Source organism: Alternaria burnsii (assembly GCF_013036055.1).
Source record: "Alternaria burnsii strain CBS107.38 chromosome Unknown 750, whole genome shotgun sequence".
NCBI lineage: Eukaryota > Fungi > Ascomycota > Dothideomycetes > Pleosporales > Pleosporaceae > Alternaria > Alternaria burnsii.
In genome coordinates this window covers 1,350,185-1,368,606 of record NW_024066108.1, presented here as the reverse complement: position 1 = coordinate 1,368,606, position 18,422 = coordinate 1,350,185, and the positions used below count along the sequence as shown (strand labels likewise).

The 18,422-nt window shown below is 50.6% G+C and overlaps 6 protein-coding genes across 6 annotated transcripts; 5 read left to right on the top strand and 1 right to left on the bottom strand.

Moving 5' to 3' along the window:
- Positions 1-1,064: 1,064 nt before the first annotated feature.
- On the top strand, positions 1,065-2,406 carry GT037_001872 (uncharacterized protein; the record flags this gene model as incomplete). Its single annotated transcript, XM_038926919.1, has 4 exons — positions 1,065-1,496; positions 1,568-1,727; positions 1,781-1,981; positions 2,030-2,406. 4 exons carry the CDS (start codon positions 1,065-1,067, stop codon positions 2,404-2,406), a joined length of 1,170 nt encoding a protein of 389 aa, XP_038790211.1.
- Positions 2,407-3,013: 607 nt separating this feature from the next.
- Positions 3,014-4,795, top strand: GT037_001871 (uncharacterized protein; the record flags this gene model as incomplete). Its single annotated transcript, XM_038926918.1, has 1 exon — positions 3,014-4,795. The coding sequence occupies one exon, from the start codon at positions 3,014-3,016 to the stop codon at positions 4,793-4,795; it is 1,782 nt and encodes a 593-aa protein (XP_038790210.1).
- An 822-nt stretch (positions 4,796-5,617) lies between these two features.
- On the top strand, positions 5,618-6,090 carry GT037_001870 (uncharacterized protein; the record flags this gene model as incomplete). Its single annotated transcript, XM_038926917.1, has 2 exons — positions 5,618-5,632; positions 5,731-6,090. 2 exons carry the CDS (start codon positions 5,618-5,620, stop codon positions 6,088-6,090), a joined length of 375 nt encoding a protein of 124 aa, XP_038790209.1.
- Positions 6,091-6,967: 877 nt separating this feature from the next.
- On the top strand, positions 6,968-10,891 carry GT037_001869 (uncharacterized protein; the record flags this gene model as incomplete). Its single annotated transcript, XM_038926916.1, has 8 exons — positions 6,968-7,042; positions 7,094-7,320; positions 7,454-7,499; positions 7,698-7,857; positions 7,916-8,710; positions 9,075-9,298; positions 9,362-9,428; positions 9,573-10,891. The coding sequence occupies 8 exons, from the start codon at positions 6,968-6,970 to the stop codon at positions 10,889-10,891; spliced, it is 2,913 nt and encodes a 970-aa protein (XP_038790208.1).
- A 1,029-nt stretch (positions 10,892-11,920) lies between these two features.
- GT037_001868 (short chain) lies at positions 11,921-13,917 on the top strand (the record flags this gene model as incomplete). Its single annotated transcript, XM_038926915.1, has 2 exons — positions 11,921-12,180; positions 12,750-13,917. Coding segments are annotated over 2 exons (1,428 nt in total), but the record flags the coding sequence as incomplete, so codon positions are not given.
- A 669-nt stretch (positions 13,918-14,586) lies between these two features.
- Positions 14,587-16,970, bottom strand: GT037_001867 (uncharacterized protein; the record flags this gene model as incomplete). The annotated part of the gene is made up of 3 exons (XM_038926914.1): positions 14,587-15,098; positions 15,150-15,513; positions 16,533-16,970. The coding sequence occupies 3 exons, from the start codon at positions 16,968-16,970 to the stop codon at positions 14,587-14,589; spliced, it is 1,314 nt and encodes a 437-aa protein (XP_038790206.1).
- Positions 16,971-18,422: the final 1,452 nt, after the last annotated feature.

Genomic DNA, 18,422 nt, shown 5'->3' with positions numbered 1-18,422 from the left:
GTCCGAGGGTGGGTGTCCAGAGCGGACAAGGGAAGAGCCAGCCGTGCCGCTCCTGCGTCTTTGCCAATGCCGCATGAACGCCACCACGCCAGCTGTACACTACTATCCGCCAACCGCAAGACACCTTTTTCGCACCCGCCGCCTGCATCTGTGTATACGAGCGATGGCTGAATCTATTTATCCGGCATACAATTACGTGCAATCCCCTGAGAATATACTTGTTGCCGTGGACAAACTTATCGAAGTCCTGACCGTTTAGGTCTACAACGCAGTAGAGTACGTTAGGCCTGCCTAGGAGCGATATGCTAGGCTCGCTGTGGCTTACCTCGCCGAGGCCTAAACGGAGTTTGCTCCACACCCGCGCTGCAAGGCGATAGCCTGGAGTCGTTGCCTTTACAACATGTCTTGGAAAGGAGAAAGGATATTGACAGAAGAAGCATGTCAGCCGCTACGTTCATTTCAGCTAAAATGTCAGGCACCGTGCTCCCACCCTGTAGCGCCGATGCGCATGTCACCACCCCGAAAAGCGTGAGCGGAGAAGTTCGCCCCCAAGCTAGGCTGTTAAGGTTTATTTAGCCAGGAGGCGTTCTTTGGGGCTTACTGGCCTTTGCCCGCTACAGGATACTCATGAACACTTTGATAAGGCCATCCTGACTCCCTGAGAGTTTCTCACCGAGAGTGTGCGACGTCGCGAGAGAGCAGACGATCGGAATACCAGATTCCAGGGACCAGGAACCGTGTACTGGGTAAATCGAGTTCGCTATCTGTGTATCCCCTTGCTCAGACACGCGTTGGACCCCATGTAATTCAATATACCTATGCGTCTCATAGGCTTCCACACCCCTACACGCACCTTAACCCGGGCACCTAGCAAGTTCCAGTTCCCAAGTGTTTAATCCAGAGTGTCGGGCTTCGGAAACCGAGAAATCCAGGACTTTTCCATCTTGATAGCTACAGCGCAGTCCTGCTGCGACACAATATCCGTCCCGAGAAACATGCTCTGTTGGGTTTTGTCCCGGTCTATTCAATCCTAGCCAAATTCCTGAAAACCTGCAGTCCTCGCGATGTCGACAGGCGCCGACTGGATCTCGCAGCATGATCTGCTCCGGATAGACTACGCTATGCTGGCCATGACATCGACAGTCTTTGTTGCACGGATTGGTGTACAAGCGTGGCGACGCAAACCCATCGAAGCGCAGGACATCTTGCTCTACATTGCTTTCGCGGCCTACTTGGCTTTCACTATCCTCTACATCGTCATCACGCCTATCTTCTTCAAAATCCAGGAACTACAACTCGGTCGTATTGTGCCATGGCCTACCATGATGAAAGACACCATTCTCGCATCGAGAGTCATGTGGCAGAGCGGAATCGAGTACTGGACATGTCTCTGGTTCGTCAAGTTCTCACTGTTGGCATTGTACAAGAAGCTGCTTTCTGGAATGCCCAAGAAGTATCTGTACATCTGGTGGGGTACACTGATCTTCTGCGTCGTGGTATGTAAAGGTTCATCCCGTTGGGTCTTTACACGCATAGCCCCTGAAAAACCTTGACTGATTTGGTATAGACATGGTCTACCTGTATCATCACAGGCCCTGGGCTAGCATGTAACGACACCAAAGCATTCTTCGATAGGGGCGCTGTGTGCTCGTCGCCCGAAGAAACTCGCCGACAAACAGCAAATCTCTACTACGCGTACGCAGTAGACACTGTAACGAACATGATGGGTATGCTCAGTTTACGTCGAAATGCTGTTTTTTTGTAATAACGGAATTCGCAGTCATGTTTCTCCCAATCAGGCTCATTTGGAATCTGCAAATGGAGAAGCCCAAGAAGATCGGTTGCGCGTTACTGTTCGCCTCCGGTCTTGTATGCATACTTTTTTCGACTATACGCATTGTGCAGGTTGGTCAGGATGGAAAGCCTCGATCGCCAGATCCGAAATGGCTGACTATGTGGACTATCATCGAATGTTCAACAGGTAAAGTCGCCAGACTTGCTCTTGCTTATCAAACTGACACTTTACCAGCTGTTATCATCGGCTGCTGTCCAGTACTTGCATCCGTCGTACCCAAACGCCGTACACGGCCATCAGATACTGTCTCGTATGATACCCACGGGTACATTCGACAGTCACCCAACCGGTCTGGCGAAGGTGCGCCAAGAAGTCACGGCTTGAGAAACATGCTCAGCTCTAAGAATCGGGAGAAGAGCAGTGAGAAGAACTCTGGCAACATCAGCATATCGAGAACTGGGCACGAGAGTGAAGAAGAGCTCCCACCACGTCGCACAGAGGGCGCTGGTATTCTTATCACAGACGAGATACGAGAGCAGTATAGGCTACGTATGAAAGAAGACCAACGCATGGAAGAAGCGCGCCTGAAGCTGGAGCAGTCGCAGGTGTGATATTATATAGTTGCATGTATGAACGCTTTTACGAAAATATACCACGCCTTGCAATCTTGCTGAACAAACTTGAATGGATGACAACAAGAGTCTATGGCGTGTGCGACTGATTATGAGACGTCGAACAGTAGGAGACGGCAGTTGTTGGCTTAAGACATGACAATACATGATGAAGAATTATCGCATTTGTGAGTTAGTCAGAAGCGCCCCCTAGGGTATAGCATCTTCCAGACAGATATACTGGACCCATGTGGAGCTTGTTTTGTGATATATAATCTGGGTGGCGAAAGCATACTGCTGTGGATGAGACGGGCGCTAGTGAGCGCGGCAAGTGCCGAGCTTGATTGCGCAGAACTTGAGCAGGTGCTCCCAGACAATTACTGCGTACTTCCTTCTCCACACCCACCCACGCCCCAACCCGCTGCATCTAACGCGCAACCATTTTCACGACTGACGAAACACCTGTTACGACCGTCTGAACACGCACTCGCGATAGCCTTACGTCATACGTTACGGAAGTCGCGTTCCTCGTCGCTCCCTTAGTTTCGCACCCACCGCTCAATCTCGAATCCACGCGACAGCTCTCCCATCAACGTCCGCCCTCACTATGGCTGTGGATTTTTCGAGCGACTCGCCTCTGGCGATGCAGCTGCAACAGGTAGTCCAGCCCAAGCTCGCTGAGTTTGGATGGACGACTGGCGGCGAAGACACGACGCTTTTCGAGTACATTCTCCTTATGCTGGCCAACGACAAGAACGAAGCGCAGGTCGCATCAGAACTCTCAAATGATTTGCTCGACCTGGGTCCGGAGAACACAGAGACACAGCAGTTTGCGCAGTGGTTATTCGAGCAAATCGAGCACCTGAAGCAGTCGAGCGGCGGCAATGCACAGGTCTCGCAGTCAGTCGAAAACCAGATGGACGGCTCATCAAACGACAACATGGCGGCAGCGCAAGATACAGACATGGAAGGCGCGTCAGAAGGACAAGGCAATATGTATGATACCACCCCAATTTCCCGCCGCTTTGGCGCAGCCACTTGTGCGAGAAATCGCTCAAAGGAGACCACGCAAGCGCGCAAATGCCGATCTGAGGCCAACGCAAAGCATGCGATGGCTCTTCTGCGCTCACAATCCTTCGCGTGCCACAATGACCAGATTCTAACTGTGAACAGTCCTACAGGTCCCAAGGCTATGCGTAATGGTAGCGGCGCCCAAGCAGCACGTCCAGCGCGCGGCGGTCGAATGCTCAATCAGCTTAACAAGAACATGGACCGCAACAACGACTCAGTATTACATCGCGTACGTGGCGCCGGCGGCGGCGTTGGAAGAGTGAACGCACACGCCCGTGATCCACCGAAAGGCCCACGAGGCCAGAACATTGGTCGCGGAATGGAAGCCATGGCCAACGGTCGTGGTATGGGCAATGCCAACATGAACATGGGGCAAAACAACGCTGGTATGAATGGTATGGGAATGGGCGGTATGCCAGGAATGCCTATGCCGGGAATGGGCGGTCAGAACAACATGCCAGGCATTGGCCTAAACCCGCAACAGCAAATGGCGCTCATGCAGATGTACGAGCACCAGGCGCAAATGATGCAACAGATCTTCTCCGGCGGCCAGCCAGCTGGCTTCGTCAACCCCAACTTCCACAACAACCGTAATGGACCTAAGAAGCCATTGCACCAACGTATAGATCGGTCACACCAGGGCGGCAGAGGCATGAACCCGAACGCCAAAACTTTCCAGAAGAAGGAGGGCGAGGACGAGACTATGGCTGATGGCCCAGCTGGAGAGAACGGCAGCGGTATGGACGTCGAAATGCCTTCTGGGCGACCAGATCCGTCTTCCACCATGTGCAAGTTCAACCTGCGATGCAGCAACCCCGACTGCCACTTTGTCCACCAGTCTCCCGCCGCGGCACCTGGCACACCTGTCGACATGAACGATACGTGTGATTTTGGAGCGGCGTGTAAGAACAAGAAGTGTGTTGGCAAGCATCCATCGCCCGCACAGCGACAAAAGTTCCAGTCAGAGCAGGAGTGTGCATTTTGGCCCAACTGCCGCGATCCCTCATCCTGCCCTTACAAGCACCCTACTGCGAAGCCATGCCACAACGGCGCCGACTGCACAGTGGAAGGTTGCAAATTTGGCCACAGTGCCATTATGTGCAAGTTCAACCCGTGTTTGAACCCCCGCTGCTTGTATAAGCACGAGCCCGGTCAAAAGAAGAACACGACCAATGTTTGGGTTGCTCCTAAAGAGGGTGAACATGTTAGCGAGAGGAAATTTGTTGACGATGAGCAAAAAGAGGAGCTTATCATCCCTAACAAGGACCAGGAAATGCAACAGGCCCCGGCGAACGAGAGTGTGGATGTGCAGTCATAGAAGGACTTGTTGGAACGGCTGAAATGGGACAAGGGCGGTGGATATGATACCATTGAGACGCGGATGGAAGGTGCCGTTGGCTGGGAACGTAGAGCATTGTACATTAAGTCTGGCGTTAGGGTTGGTGGCATTGCCCCGACTTGGAGGAGAGAACTACTGGTTTCTGGCGGCCCTCTGGGGCTGCGCTCTTCTTACAAATTCGCGTCCTCATGCGTGATATGCGAGACTTTCTAACACGTACCCTGGAGATTACCCACTATTTTACATTCATGTGATAATGGAGAAAAAGGCCGTGTGTGTCCCAAGTACATGGCGAGGACCTAGGAGCACATGCTTCAACTAAGAGCAAGAACAAATCCAGCCACGGTGCAGAGTATATGCATGGTGCCGGATAACACGGTAATACGAGCCTTGGAAGTATAGCGATGCGCGCTCGCGGGTGACTATGGGAGGAAACTATGACGAATGAGGCATAGCCGATCCGCCACGCCTGCTCAGCCACCCTCTTTCGTACGCCGCGACATCTGGTGTGTGATCAACTCCGCATTCTACCTATACTCTGACCATCTGTCGCTCCTTCCTTCTACCTGTTCATACTCTGCTTTCTATACACACTCCGTTCCTTCTTTCCTTCTTCTTATTTCTTCTCAGAGGATCGCCATCTACCCCGGAAGCAAACGCCCGACAAAGTTCGATCGACAGCTGAGGAGAGATTGCCTGCCCAGCTTCGCCGCCCAGCAATACGACGTGACAGTCTTTTGGTCCTCCGAGGAACCCATCTTTCTTACACCACGCTCTTTGTGACCTACACAAATCGCCACCATGTCTAAACCATATGTACGTCTCCACGACTGTCAGCACCTCCTGTCGCATTGCGCGACATCACCCCATCTCTTTATTGTCGCAAAACCATGACAATACTAATGGTTCTTTAGGACCAAGGCGCACCACCCGCCTACCCTCCGCCTACCCACCAAGATGCCGGCCCAGCCCCCGGTGGCATGCAACCCTCATACTACAACCAGGGCGGCGGCGCACCAGACTACTACGGCGGCAGCCCGAACCCCTACCAACAAGGCCCGCCTCAAGGCCAGTACGGACCGCCACAAGGCCAATACGGACCTCCTCAAGGACAATACGGATACGGAGGCCAGCAGATGCAATATCAGCAGGGACCGCCACCTCCCGGCGGCTACTACCAAGATGACAGGAGGGCCGATGGCGGAGGCGGAGGCTTGTTCGCTGGATTGTGCGCTGGTCTGGCGTGCTGTTGTTGCTTGGACTGCTTGTTCTAGACAGGTCACTGTGGACAAGCAGAGTTGGGAGGATTGATAGAAATGGAATGCGCAAGAGGCGGCAAGAGGCGGCATGTTACATGGGGCAATCTGGCTTTTCGACCACGGTGAATCCGTATACCATGCGAACATGGAGTGACGGGAAGAGGGTTCGGCGTACAGACTATAGACCGATGGGCTTTCTTTTGTTCTATTGCAACCGGGGTCTCTATGGATATGATTGGTTATCGATTCGAGGGCATATCAGAGAGTACTGCCAGCTACCAACTTACCTAATTCGACGATTTCATTTTCATAATCTCGTCCGCATTGACCTTTTTTCCAGAACTTGTTGGCTGACAGTCCAGAGACCTGCGATCGAAGACCGTTTGTCACGACCCGAAAAGCAGCAGCTCGAAGCTAGGCGTTTGCCCTGCTACACTGTCACAGTTTGCGGTGCAATCATTCACAGCAATGCGCGACCTGGGCATCAAGTGGAACGCATATGACTATGCATGTCCAACCAGCGATTCGGACGCACCCCCAGACTTCACTTCGTCGATGATAACTTCACAGTCTCTCACCCTTTTCGCGGCTCGTTGAACATCACACACCTGTGTATACAAGACAATTTGTGAAGATTGTTTGCTTGTCCCGACCTCGGTCCGCTTAACGGACGGTCTCTCAGCTTGAACGGCGACGTTCGAGCAAGGACGACGTCTGGTGCGAAGCAATCAATGTTCGTCATCACATCTCGTGTACTTCACTGTTACTGAACTCAGTCATGGCGAGTAACAACAATCCACCGAGGTATACTTCACTGTTACTGAACTCAGTCATGGCGAGTAACAACAATCCACCGGGGTACACTCCTCCTGCCATTCTTGATGCCTCCACTATGGATGTTTCAAGTTCGACTCAGTCGAGCTCTGTGTTTCTCCCTATGGAGACGGCGCCGGGTTACTTCTGTGAAGTAGGTTGTTCATGAGACTCAGCGCAGATGCGCGATAGCTAATGAGATCAGATCTCCTCAAAGTGCCAGTCGGAAAACACGTCCGACGCTCCCAAATGGCTCTACTGTCAGCAGTATGACTACGATATCGCTGCTTATTTTTCTTGCATCTGCAAATTCACAAATACGCTGTCCAACAATGAATACTTCTCCGCTTCTTGTGTACTGCAAGAGTGCAACGGCGCGGATGCGAGAAAGCGTGAGTACCGTGCTCCGCCACCAAGTGAGGGAAATGGCGAGTGAGTGAGAATACTAATCGACAATCGCTTAGAGTTTCTCGCTATGTATCGAGCAGCCTGCCAGCAACGTGGTACGAGCTTAATAGACGTTTCTCCGGAGTGGTCTCCATACGATCAACCACTACCCCCACAGTCTACCGCTACTGTCAGCTCCCAATCTCTTACGTCTCCTCAACCGGGTACATTGACTCAAGTCACAAGTGCGGCTAGCTCTTCAGTATCGTTAGACGTATCCACAACACACTCTATAAAGACAGCCACCAATATAATCTCCTCTGCAATGCTAACACCGACGGGCCCTGCTGATGGGCAAATCCCAATTTGCGGCGCATGTTCCCTAAGGTTCTAACATGAGTCCACCCACTAACGGCCATCAGATTCCTGACAAATGCATGACCAAGAAGCCACAGGGCGAACCGTCCTGTAGTACCGGTGATCTTGACTGCATCTGCAAGTTCAGCAACTCCCTCGAAAAGAACACTGAATTCGACCAGCAATGCGTTCTAGACGCTTGCTATGGCGACATAGGAAGAGAAGGTAAATCACGCTTTCTGAGCATAAACCTGTTTGTCAGCTAATGTTGACCCCCTTCCAGAGTTCCTGGATAGTCTTTTCTATCACTGCAAGAAGGTCAACAAGGAACTTGTTGACATACCCAAGCGCTGGGAACCGTATCTTCCAGCCACCTTCCCTTCTGCAACACCTGCCTCAGTCCCACCCGTCGACTCCAATGGCTCTGTCTCTGAGAGCGCCCGACAGCCCTTTAAGCTCACCGGCGGAGCCATCGGAGGCATTGTCACCGCAGCCGTCGTCGTCCTCATCATCGTTGCTGGTCTGTTAAAGCTCTGGTGGGATTCCAGGAAGAAGGCCAACAAGCTGAAGAAGGACAATGCAAAACTACAAGACGCTACAAATCCAGAAGGTATGTCAATGAGAATCAACACCTTGATCAGCGATTCGTCGATACCTGAGTTCGCGTCGCGTCGTGACACTACAAGCGCAGGCCGTGGCGCAGACGCTTCCACGTACCGCGCATCGGCCTACGACGCTACACTCATTGGTTCACCGCGGAGTACAGATGCACACCTTGTTCATGGTTATGGCACTGCACTTCGCGAATATGGCACAAAGACTGAGGACTATAACATGTCGGAGTATGGCGACGACAAATTTGCTGGACATGGGCGGCAATACAGTCGTGACCACAGTCGATACGAGCTTCCTGACAACGAGAATCGAGGTTTCCAGACAGCGCCAAATCAGGAAAATTCTGATGACGACTCTATGAGCAGATATAGTGCCCGCCGGAACAGCTACGGCGACGAGACGGTAGATTTGCAGCGGCAGCGAGGACAAGACGCAACAAGCGATTGGGGGGTTGCGCAGTCTCGTGAGTGGACAAGGGAGCGTGAAGAAGACTGTATTCGGAGGAGTGCACGTTATTGAGACTGCATGTTTTGGAGTTCTCAACGTTATCTCCCTTTTCCTACCGGTCACTTGCCTCAACCAAGTAGCTCAGAGACTTGTGAGATTGGTCCTGCGGATGCCCGTTGGGTGACGGCCATGGTTTAGACGTACATTTGTCAACCAAGTCGTACACTTGAGGCAGTGCATGCGAACTGGTAGTACGAAAATAGCATTACGTGCGCGTTCATGTGGTTAGCCGTTTGTGAAGTGGTGTTAAGATTGCTCCGCCGGTGCTTGTGTAAGGTGAAGCAGGGGACGAGTGTTCGTTGGGCTGGGGCAGTCGGTAGTTGGTGGAAGAGCAAACATGGGGCGTTTGCACTTAAGAAGTCGTGAGTCTGAATCTTTTACCGTCTTTTTTGGTCGCTTTCTTGACCTAGATTTTCAGCGATCTGCAATGATCTTCGATATGTACTTCTCCATCTTGTTGCTCTTATTCGGCAGCGTCGCTGCTCAAGAGCGTGACAAATTCTGCATCGCCGCGAAGCCACCATTAGCGCTTCCTGGTTGCACTGTAAGTACGGCCCAAGAGCCACACGATCGTTCCAATGGACTCTTCTACTGACCCTAATCGTAGAAGCAATGTCTCATTGGAGAAGGAAAGGTCCTCGATGGCAATTGTGCCGATAACCTCGAAGGCTTTTGTGAGCTTTCCGACGTTGTTCACATACACTTCAACATGTATGGTCCATGTCTTCTCAACGCTTGTCCAAGCGTGAAAGACCGACAAGGCAAGCCTTTAGTTTATACACAACACGCAGTCAGGACTTACTGACCATAGGCTATAGACTACGTAGACATGTTCGAGGCGGCGTGCCAAGGAACAGACGAAGATTACTTCGATAATAAATTTCACTTTGGGGGTAATGAGTTCAACTATAAAGATCTGCTCACAGGAACGCCATCAGGTAGTATTGCAGCGAGTACTAAGGATTCGGCGACTAGCTTTGAGGCGACGTCAACGTACGAGACCATTATTGAGATACTTACGTCGAATACTCCATCACCATCGACCAGCACTTCGGCATCGTCAAGTTCGGAGACGGAGAAGTCATCAGAAGCGCCATCGCCACCACCCGCGACTTCGACGCCAGCTGCAGCACCTAGCTCTACGAACGAAGGAAATCCTACATCCGTTGTTGCAGCTCCTGCTTCAAGCAATACTACCCCTCCGAACTACGTCACTATCCAATCGCATGTTCACATCACAATATCCAACTCTGAGCTGCCAGCCCCCACAAATACTCATACTACAGAACCGACTCTAAGTACGACTTCCATTGCCGGCATAGCAGCGGGCGGCACTGTAGCTATTGCTCTGATCATTGGCCTTGTATTCTTCTTCCTGCGTCGCCGTAAGCACCGAGCCTCTCTCACTTCATCCGCAAACATTTGGGAACCCTCTCGCAATACTAGTCCAAAACCCAAACTTCCAGTTATCGAGAATGATTCAAGCTTTGGTCGTCACTCAAAAGTCGAAGCCGGTCCACCAATGCGTCAGCACTTGAAAGCCGAACTACATAGCGAAAGCGCATCGCCACCGCTACGCCCCCAAACCGCACACAATGGCTATCCGAACCCACCGGAGATACGCGGCGGAAGTGGTAATGAGAGCTCGCGATTCTACCGCCCAGCACAACAGTCACATCTGCACCGCCATGGTAGTAACATGGATTCTCGATATCCCGAATTGGGATCTCACGCGGCACCAAGCATACCGTCGCCGGCCTCACCTGTTTCTGCTTCTTCGACGATGCAAGGCTGGCATGCCAACATCCCATCTGGAGTACCTACCAGCCGGATGACTAGTGCTGATCTCCGCACCGAAGGAATGAGAATTCCAGTCAGCGAACTTGGCACGAATACACCACTCCGCTCAACACGCTCGGCAGAGTTACACGGTGCTGAGATTACGAGCCCGGTAAGTGAGCTTGGAAGCGACACCTTTTCTAGTGGTGGTAATGGGGTGGCCGAACTGCATACTGATCCTGTACTGCCACCGAAGCTTGGACCGGGCAATAGAGGAGATATGACGGCTGTTATCGCTGAGATGGAGGGCTCTCACATACAGAAAGGACACCGTCATGGGTTGTCAACAAACTCGTAGTTCGTCTGGGTAGTTATGGGTATTTGAATATCTAGTTTGTACGACAAACATGTAGATCTAATACGGTGCGAAATAATACAACTAACCTTTCGTCACTGACTCACGTCAGCATTATGAATTCTACCCCTAGCACTCTTTCTCTAAACACGCTGCTTCACCAGGAGTATCGTCTCAATATTATGTTCTGAGTATTTGAAAGATGAGTTTCACAAGCGCGACGCACGCACATGTATCATCGATGCGCCATGCTTGTGCGACGCTGTGCGAAGTGACAGCCGTTATATTGGAACGAAAAAACCGGCTACTACAAGGTAGTGCTTATAGAATGTTATATAGAAGTAAGATGACGAGAAGTGAGAATCACATCATTGAGACTGAGAAACAGTTCTCTTGAGTTGACGAGAAACGAACTATCAGCCGCTTCATCACCTCTCTCCATGCTCACACACCTATCAATGAAGTCCAGCCGTGCGAAGATATTCAAAAGTCTAGCAGAACGTGTGCTATACTTTCATGCAGGGTCCCGCTGGTGTAAGTATCGACGGGCCGGCTATCAAGTCCTTTTTTAGCAAGTCTTTACGTATTGAGAAGTCGAATAATGCTAAGAGAGGCGTCCTTGCTGCTATGATCAGGCTCCCACATCAAGATCAGCTACTGCTACAGGACCAGGTCACGTTGCGGAAATGGAAGACCTTCTGTGGCATGCCGCTGTACTCTCAGTAAGCTTGATTTGGCAGAACCAACCCGTTATAGACGAGCATATAAAGTATTGAGAAGACATTGTATCACGTTGAGTGAAGGTAAGGTGTAGAGATGATACGCGGAAGTGTTCTAATGTGCGATTAAAAACATGCGATAGCCTCCTCTATACTAAGGCAGAGTTCGCATACTTACATTGCCCACTAGCATCAAGCAAGGCTATAGCTCAGACTATCATATTGAGGTCAAAAACACGTATGTAATTCCTTCTTCAGTGATCTTGAAGAGAGACTCATATCATTCTAGCAATCAACTTGCATCAGAGACACCATGGCAGCTACAACGCTCACAACGTCCATTCTCCCAACCTCCACACTGGAGGTGGAGAATGGTCGTACCGCTATCAACAACGAGTTCATTTACTATGGCAGCCACGGAAAAGCCATTTTGATAGGTCTCGCAGCCACCGTTGCGATTCTCTTCCTCATCGTCTTATGCATGGCATGCTGCTGGCCGAAAGAGAAGAAGAAAAATGAGCGAGGAGCATACGTGACCACTACTTATCGGAATGGGACTGGAAATAAAGGGAGGTGCTGTTGATTGTTGCGATGAAGCAAGTATGGTAGGAATCTAGTAAGGTTGGGTGATTGACAAGGAAGTTGCAGTGGAAAAGATAGTTGAATCGGGCCGCTAAGGTTGTTAAGCCGTCAGCCTCGGTACGCGCCCTCTTTCGGCGGTCATCGGAGCTACCGGCTGCTCTCCACCTTTTCAATGTAGGTGCTAGCACCACGTCACTCCTGTCTCATCTGCCAATAACAACCCCATATATGTCAATTCATATGCAATCCATGTCTCACAAGTCACAATCCATCGGCAGCTTCAGGGCTTATAGTACACGCCAACAGCGAGCGGGACAGAAAGAGCCTGTCAAGCGCCAAAGACCAACATTAGTTTGCGATCATTGTAAGGCCTCTAAACTCAGATGCGACAGGAATCGGCCCTGTAGTAGGTGTGTCAGACGAGATGGCGGCACATCCTGCTCTTACAATGGATTGTCACGCGCACGTGGTCAGCCGGCCATCGAGGAAAGACTGCAACATCTTGAAGCTAAGGTCATTCAATTGCTAGATACAACAAATGCATCAGAGCCAGTACATAGCCCGAGATTGCCTTCCAACTCCACTGGTAAACAGGCGCATGTGTCCAGTGGTCGTAAGCTGGAGTCGCCGAGGAACCAATTTCCTACTGTCGTGGAAGAAGTTATGGAAAGCATCCACCAGCTGCGCTTGGAACTACCTACGACGGTTGATGAGCCCGGCCTTGGAGAGTCGATCGCCCACGGAAACGACGTTGTCAGTAAGAATATTCTCGGCTTACCAAGTGCATCCTCGAAAGGCGCCATCTTGTCACAATATATGCCATTGCAGAAGGACGCTGATCACCTTCTGGAAACCTACTTCGGAAGTGGCACGTTTGTGCAACCTTTCATTCATACAAGACAGTTCCAACGAGAATACCACACTTTTCAAGTTGAATACTTTCAAGCAGCTTCAGCATTTTGGCTGAGTACCCTTTTCTCTATCTTCTCAATCGCTGCGTTAGTTCACGAAGGAGCAGCAGGAAAGAAGACAGCGCAGACACCTAGCTGCGAGTTTTATAATGCTGCAGGAAAGCTTTTGGCGCTTGGTGATTATCATGATACGCAGCGAGACGCTCCGGAAGCGTTGTTACTGTACGCCCATTGCAAAAGCCTCAGAAGTCTGGATCCCAACCGCGAATGTGGCGCCATCATCTGTACGGCTGTACGGCATGCATACGAACTAGGATACCATCGCGATCCCGATACCTTCGGCAAGTTCACAGTTTTCGAAGGCGAGATGAGAAGACGCTTCTGGGCTTGTTGCAAGCAGGTGGATACCATGGTGTCTTTCCAACTTGGGCTTCCCAATAACATTATCCTCGAAAATTGCGATACCAAGTCTCCCTCAAACTTACTGGACTCTGATTTCGACTTCGACACTCAAGTTCTTCCCCAAGCTCGACCAGAGAGTGAGCCAACCCCAATTCTATGGTTCATTGTCAAAGACAGGTTGATGCCTGTATTCGCCAAAATATGTCAAGCCGCGCTATCTTTGCGTGTCAAGAGTGAGACGGAAATCATAGAGTTAGAAACGGAGACGAGAAAAGCATATGCGACAATCCCGAATATCCTACGATGGCGTTCAGTATCCGAATCCATTTCTGACCCACCCTTCTTGGTCATGTGTCGATTCTTCCTCGAGCTTCTGTTTTTGAAAAGCTTATGCATCTTGCACCTGAAGAACATGGTACGTGGCAATGCTCATAGCATTGTGCAATGCACCCAAGCCGCCAGTAGCATTGTAAAGAGTGTTGCCGACATTCACTGTGGATTTCGACCTGACGGTCGCCTTCAAGCAGTAAGCTGGATGTTTAACAACTTCGTGATGACTGATTTCCTACTTGGCGGGAGCACTCTTTGTCTTTATGTCAACTTGGATCATCGAAGAAGTATCTCCCGGGGTTCGATGACGATTGCATTGGAAGAAATCCTTTTGCTCCTCAAGACAGCTCACTCTATTTGCGTGGATAGATCCTTGTCCAGTATTGACGCGAGAAGATTGGGACGAGCGATAAGTTTTACATTAGAATCAGCAGACGTCAATAAATCTGCTTTCATACAGCCGACAGTAGGATCAGCAACAGGATGCCAGCCCCAAACAGCAACGGAGATCATAGTACATGGAATCCCAGACTGGCCTGTTGACACCAATAATCACGATACATACTCAGAGGACCAGTTCACTTTCAGCACGCTCGATCCGTTCGACTTCATAAGCAACGGGTTGATAGATATCGAGCAATTCTGCGAGACGACCACGTCTGCTAATGATTCCGACATTCTATGATAAACCGGCATTCAAAGCCGTGGCCCGTTTCAATTCGAGTACAAAGCCTACACGTATGATGTTCCGGAGCTACCATGGCTGAACATTATCCTTGCGCACCACTTTCCCGACATCCTCGTCCCGAAGACCTTCGACGACATCGCGAACGACTTCCGCCCCAATCTTCGGATCAATAGCCCCCATCTCTTTCATAGCCTCAGGATCACCGCCCAGACCTGTAGCTAGCATGCCAGGGCTGACTGCGAACACCTTGACGCCATCCTCCTTGAGCATCCGAGCCCATTCCAGCACCATCATATTCATACCGGTCTTGGCTGCTCGATACGCCGTGACTGCAAAGGATTCCTTGGGCCAGCCTTTAGGAGGGGAGCGGTTTATGGGCATCGCTAAGTTGTCGTGCTCTGCGAGGGTGCTTGTGCCACTGGTGATGAAAACCAGTCGTGGCTGAGACGATTTGAGAAGCAATGGAGCAAAGACTTCGGTCACTATATATGTGCCAGTCACGTTGACGTCCCAAGATTTGTTCCACATGTCTCTGATGGTCATGTTGCCCTTGGGTACTTGCTGGTCGAACTGCGCTCCTGTGCGAAGTCAGTCTGAATACAAGCCTACCGAGGTTTTCACATTCATACCCGCATTGTTGAGAAGAACATCTATCTTGCCATGTTTCCTGGAGACTGTTTCGAACGCTTGAGCAATCGAAGCGTCATCCTGAAGGTCGATTTGGATTCCCTCGATGCTGTTCGAAGAGTTGGGGTTCTCTTGTTTGATTTCGTCGATAGCAACTGATGCCTTGTTCGAGTCTCGAGCACCGAGTAAGATGTCGTATGTGTTTGTTGATCTGTATAGAGCCTTCACGGTGTGAAGCCCGAGGCCGGTGTTGGCTCCGGTGATGAAGACAATAGTTCGAGAGGCCATAGTTTCGATATCGTTGTTTTGATGAACTGTTGATCTGGCAGTGTCCTTACTCAAGTACGGTATATGGCGTTTATATATCTGCGCAGACTTGTGAGACTACTGACTGTCAAGACCCTGTCGGGTTCCTGGAGAGGCGACGCTAACCAGAAAAGGAAATTTCTATCGGCCGATAAGTTGTATCGCCGGAGCGTTGAGTTCCTAACGCCGGTGCCAGCGTTTAGACAGCTCGGTGCTTTTCTCATCTCACGCCTTATGAGGGAGGAGTACCCGGCTAACGCAAAGATGGGAAGTAGGATTTTTGAGATAAACAAGTAAGGACGCGCCCAAGAACCTTGAAATAAGCTGGATGCAGTACCGTGTGCAGGAAGATGGCAAACTACCGAGCTTGTAGATTTACTCAATATTGAAGTATGTATCCATTACCTACACTTAACACGTGATGATTCTGCAGCTGTCTAAGACAGGTCTGTGGACGAGCTTTGCCAAGACCCCACTGAGCTCTGCCCTAGATGCTCTTTGTTGAGTTGCAATGTCCGAAAGTGCACTTCGCAGACCGTAGATTTCCGACCTGGAATAAGTATGATGCACTCTGTCGCGACAAGTAGCATGTGACGGATTTTCTGGTGCCATTTTGCCTTCAAGCAATAACATGTGGATGGTTTGGAGTTCCAAGGATGCGACAAGAGGCTAGACATATCGATAGCACCCTGTAGTTCGAGCCGATCCAGCGTGACACGGTCAAGTTGATTCATGCCCTTCATTAGAACAAGTATGTTCCTCCAGGATGTTGCGCTCATACCAGTAGTCGTGACGCACGACAAGCTTACATATTCCAGAGTTGAACGATGACGGAGGAACATTCCGACCAAATCGCGGCTATGGGCCTTACATCGGAAGAGATGCAGCGTTCGAAGACTCGTCCAAGAAGATTGCGCGAAGACTTTTCGCAATACAAAGTGCCTGAAGAAGATATCGCGGCCGAAGAAGTGTTCGACCGCACGGGTGGGTTGTACCATCTCGGCTATTCATGTCAACAGTGGAGGGACCTGGTAAATCTTCATGTCGCTCATTGCGAAGTCGAACGTGAGGCTTCGTACACGGGGGGCCATGGCTGTCCAAGTTCGGTGACTGGTGTCAAAGACCTTGCCATTAGATAGAAGGTTCGTTGCAGTGATCGTCAGATCAACAGTGAACTTGCCCAAGTCAACCGAGCTCAAGACATTGAAGAGGTTTTCCAGCATATTGATCTCTGCGTGATACTCCATGAAGAGAAGACCGTCAAGGCTGAACTCCAAGATGGACTCTGAGCCGTACGGAGCCGTGTCGGTCGTTAATTCGAACTCATGTGCTCCAAGTTTGCGGAAGAGCGGCGTGGTACCCCTACTCCGTTTTATGGTTCCAGCAAACCGCTGCTCGTAGTAATTACCTATTGGACGAGGGTTGATCTTGATGCTGTTCAATGCCGGGAACTTTATGATGGCTTCTCGGACATATCCAACTCCAGCTCGAAAGTGGTTTTGGCGTTCAACTAACATTTTCAGCGTATCTCCGTATTTTTGCAGCCAGCGATCATAACTACCTCGCTTGTTTTATCAAACGACAATTGCTGACTCTGAGTCCCTGCTGGTAACATCTTCAGGCAGTGGTCTTGGAAGCTTGGCTATCGGCCAGATTGGGCGGGCAGAATCCACATAAATGTAGCTCTCAGGATGTGGATAGCCGGTAGAAGGCTCCTCTCCTTGCTCCTTGATGTATTGAAGGTCGACTTCCAGATTCGTGTTCAATATCTCTGGGCCAAACTCCAGCTCTCGAATGTATCTACGAAGCGGCGACGATAACATCGAAATCGCGGAGAGCAAAGTGGCAACAAAGGAAGGAACCTAGCAATGCATGAGCGGTGTATGACCTGGAAGAGTGTGTTGGTCTGTTTGTGATTGCTTTGTCGCAGACGAGTGATCAGTATGAGAGACAATAATATTTCTGTCCCATAGCACCGTCTAGAGCGTGACTACCAGAAAGTACCATAGACCGAAGCTAGAAAGATATGGCTTTTTGTCGCATATGGCGGGATGTTTGCGGTGGCAGTACCCGAAGGATTTTGATAGCGATGCTTACGCCATTCCCGAATCACATCTGCACTTATGGGTGACGAAGTTTCTAGAAGATTACCGTACTTGCTGCACGGCACTAGTGAGACATCTTCTTCTTGAGCGTCGTCGAGCGCCAGCATCGTTGCAGTGATGCCACCCGCAATAGATAGAGGTCGAACAAACCATGCGCGGCATATGTGACCGGGGAATAGATGCTACAGCATACTTGGACCTGCTCAGGCGAACAGGTTTTGCCACGAAATAGATACTGTTCGTGCCCTTCCTCTGACATCGGATTCGGTCCGATCGTCGGTTAACAAGCCGACGCCAACAGGCCACGTGTTACTGGAAAGATATGTGCGACAGAGGATATGGTAGGGCGTACTTGTTGCAGCAAGTTGTGATGCATCCTGTTTGGTGGGGTGGCGGTTCAACGTTCGTCAGATTTCCTCCGATTGGTCATTGAGCAGATCCACCTTGAGTCGACGCGACGCGACGCGACGCGACCAAGACGCGATCTTCAGCCTCTTGAATTTCTAACATCTCGACCGAACCTTCCGCGATCAACGACACGAGAGTCCACCTGTGCTGGTAAAAAGAACATCTAGTCATGATGTCAGCGCACGGAGACGCTATACCCGAACAGGACACTACCTAAGGTGAACACAGCGATCATGGCTGCAGTGCAAATGACTGATCTGAATGGGAAGCATGAGGTGAGCTCTAACAAGCTGCTGATGGTGTTCACACAGATTGATGCATGCGCAAACATGAAGCATGTGACTGTATTACTCAGCTTCACACAGCCTGAAAGGCCTCGAAGTGGGGAAGCCTCAGCCTCATGCCTTCTCGCTGTCTTCTTCTAGTAACGCTTCACCACCTTTCACATGTAAAGAA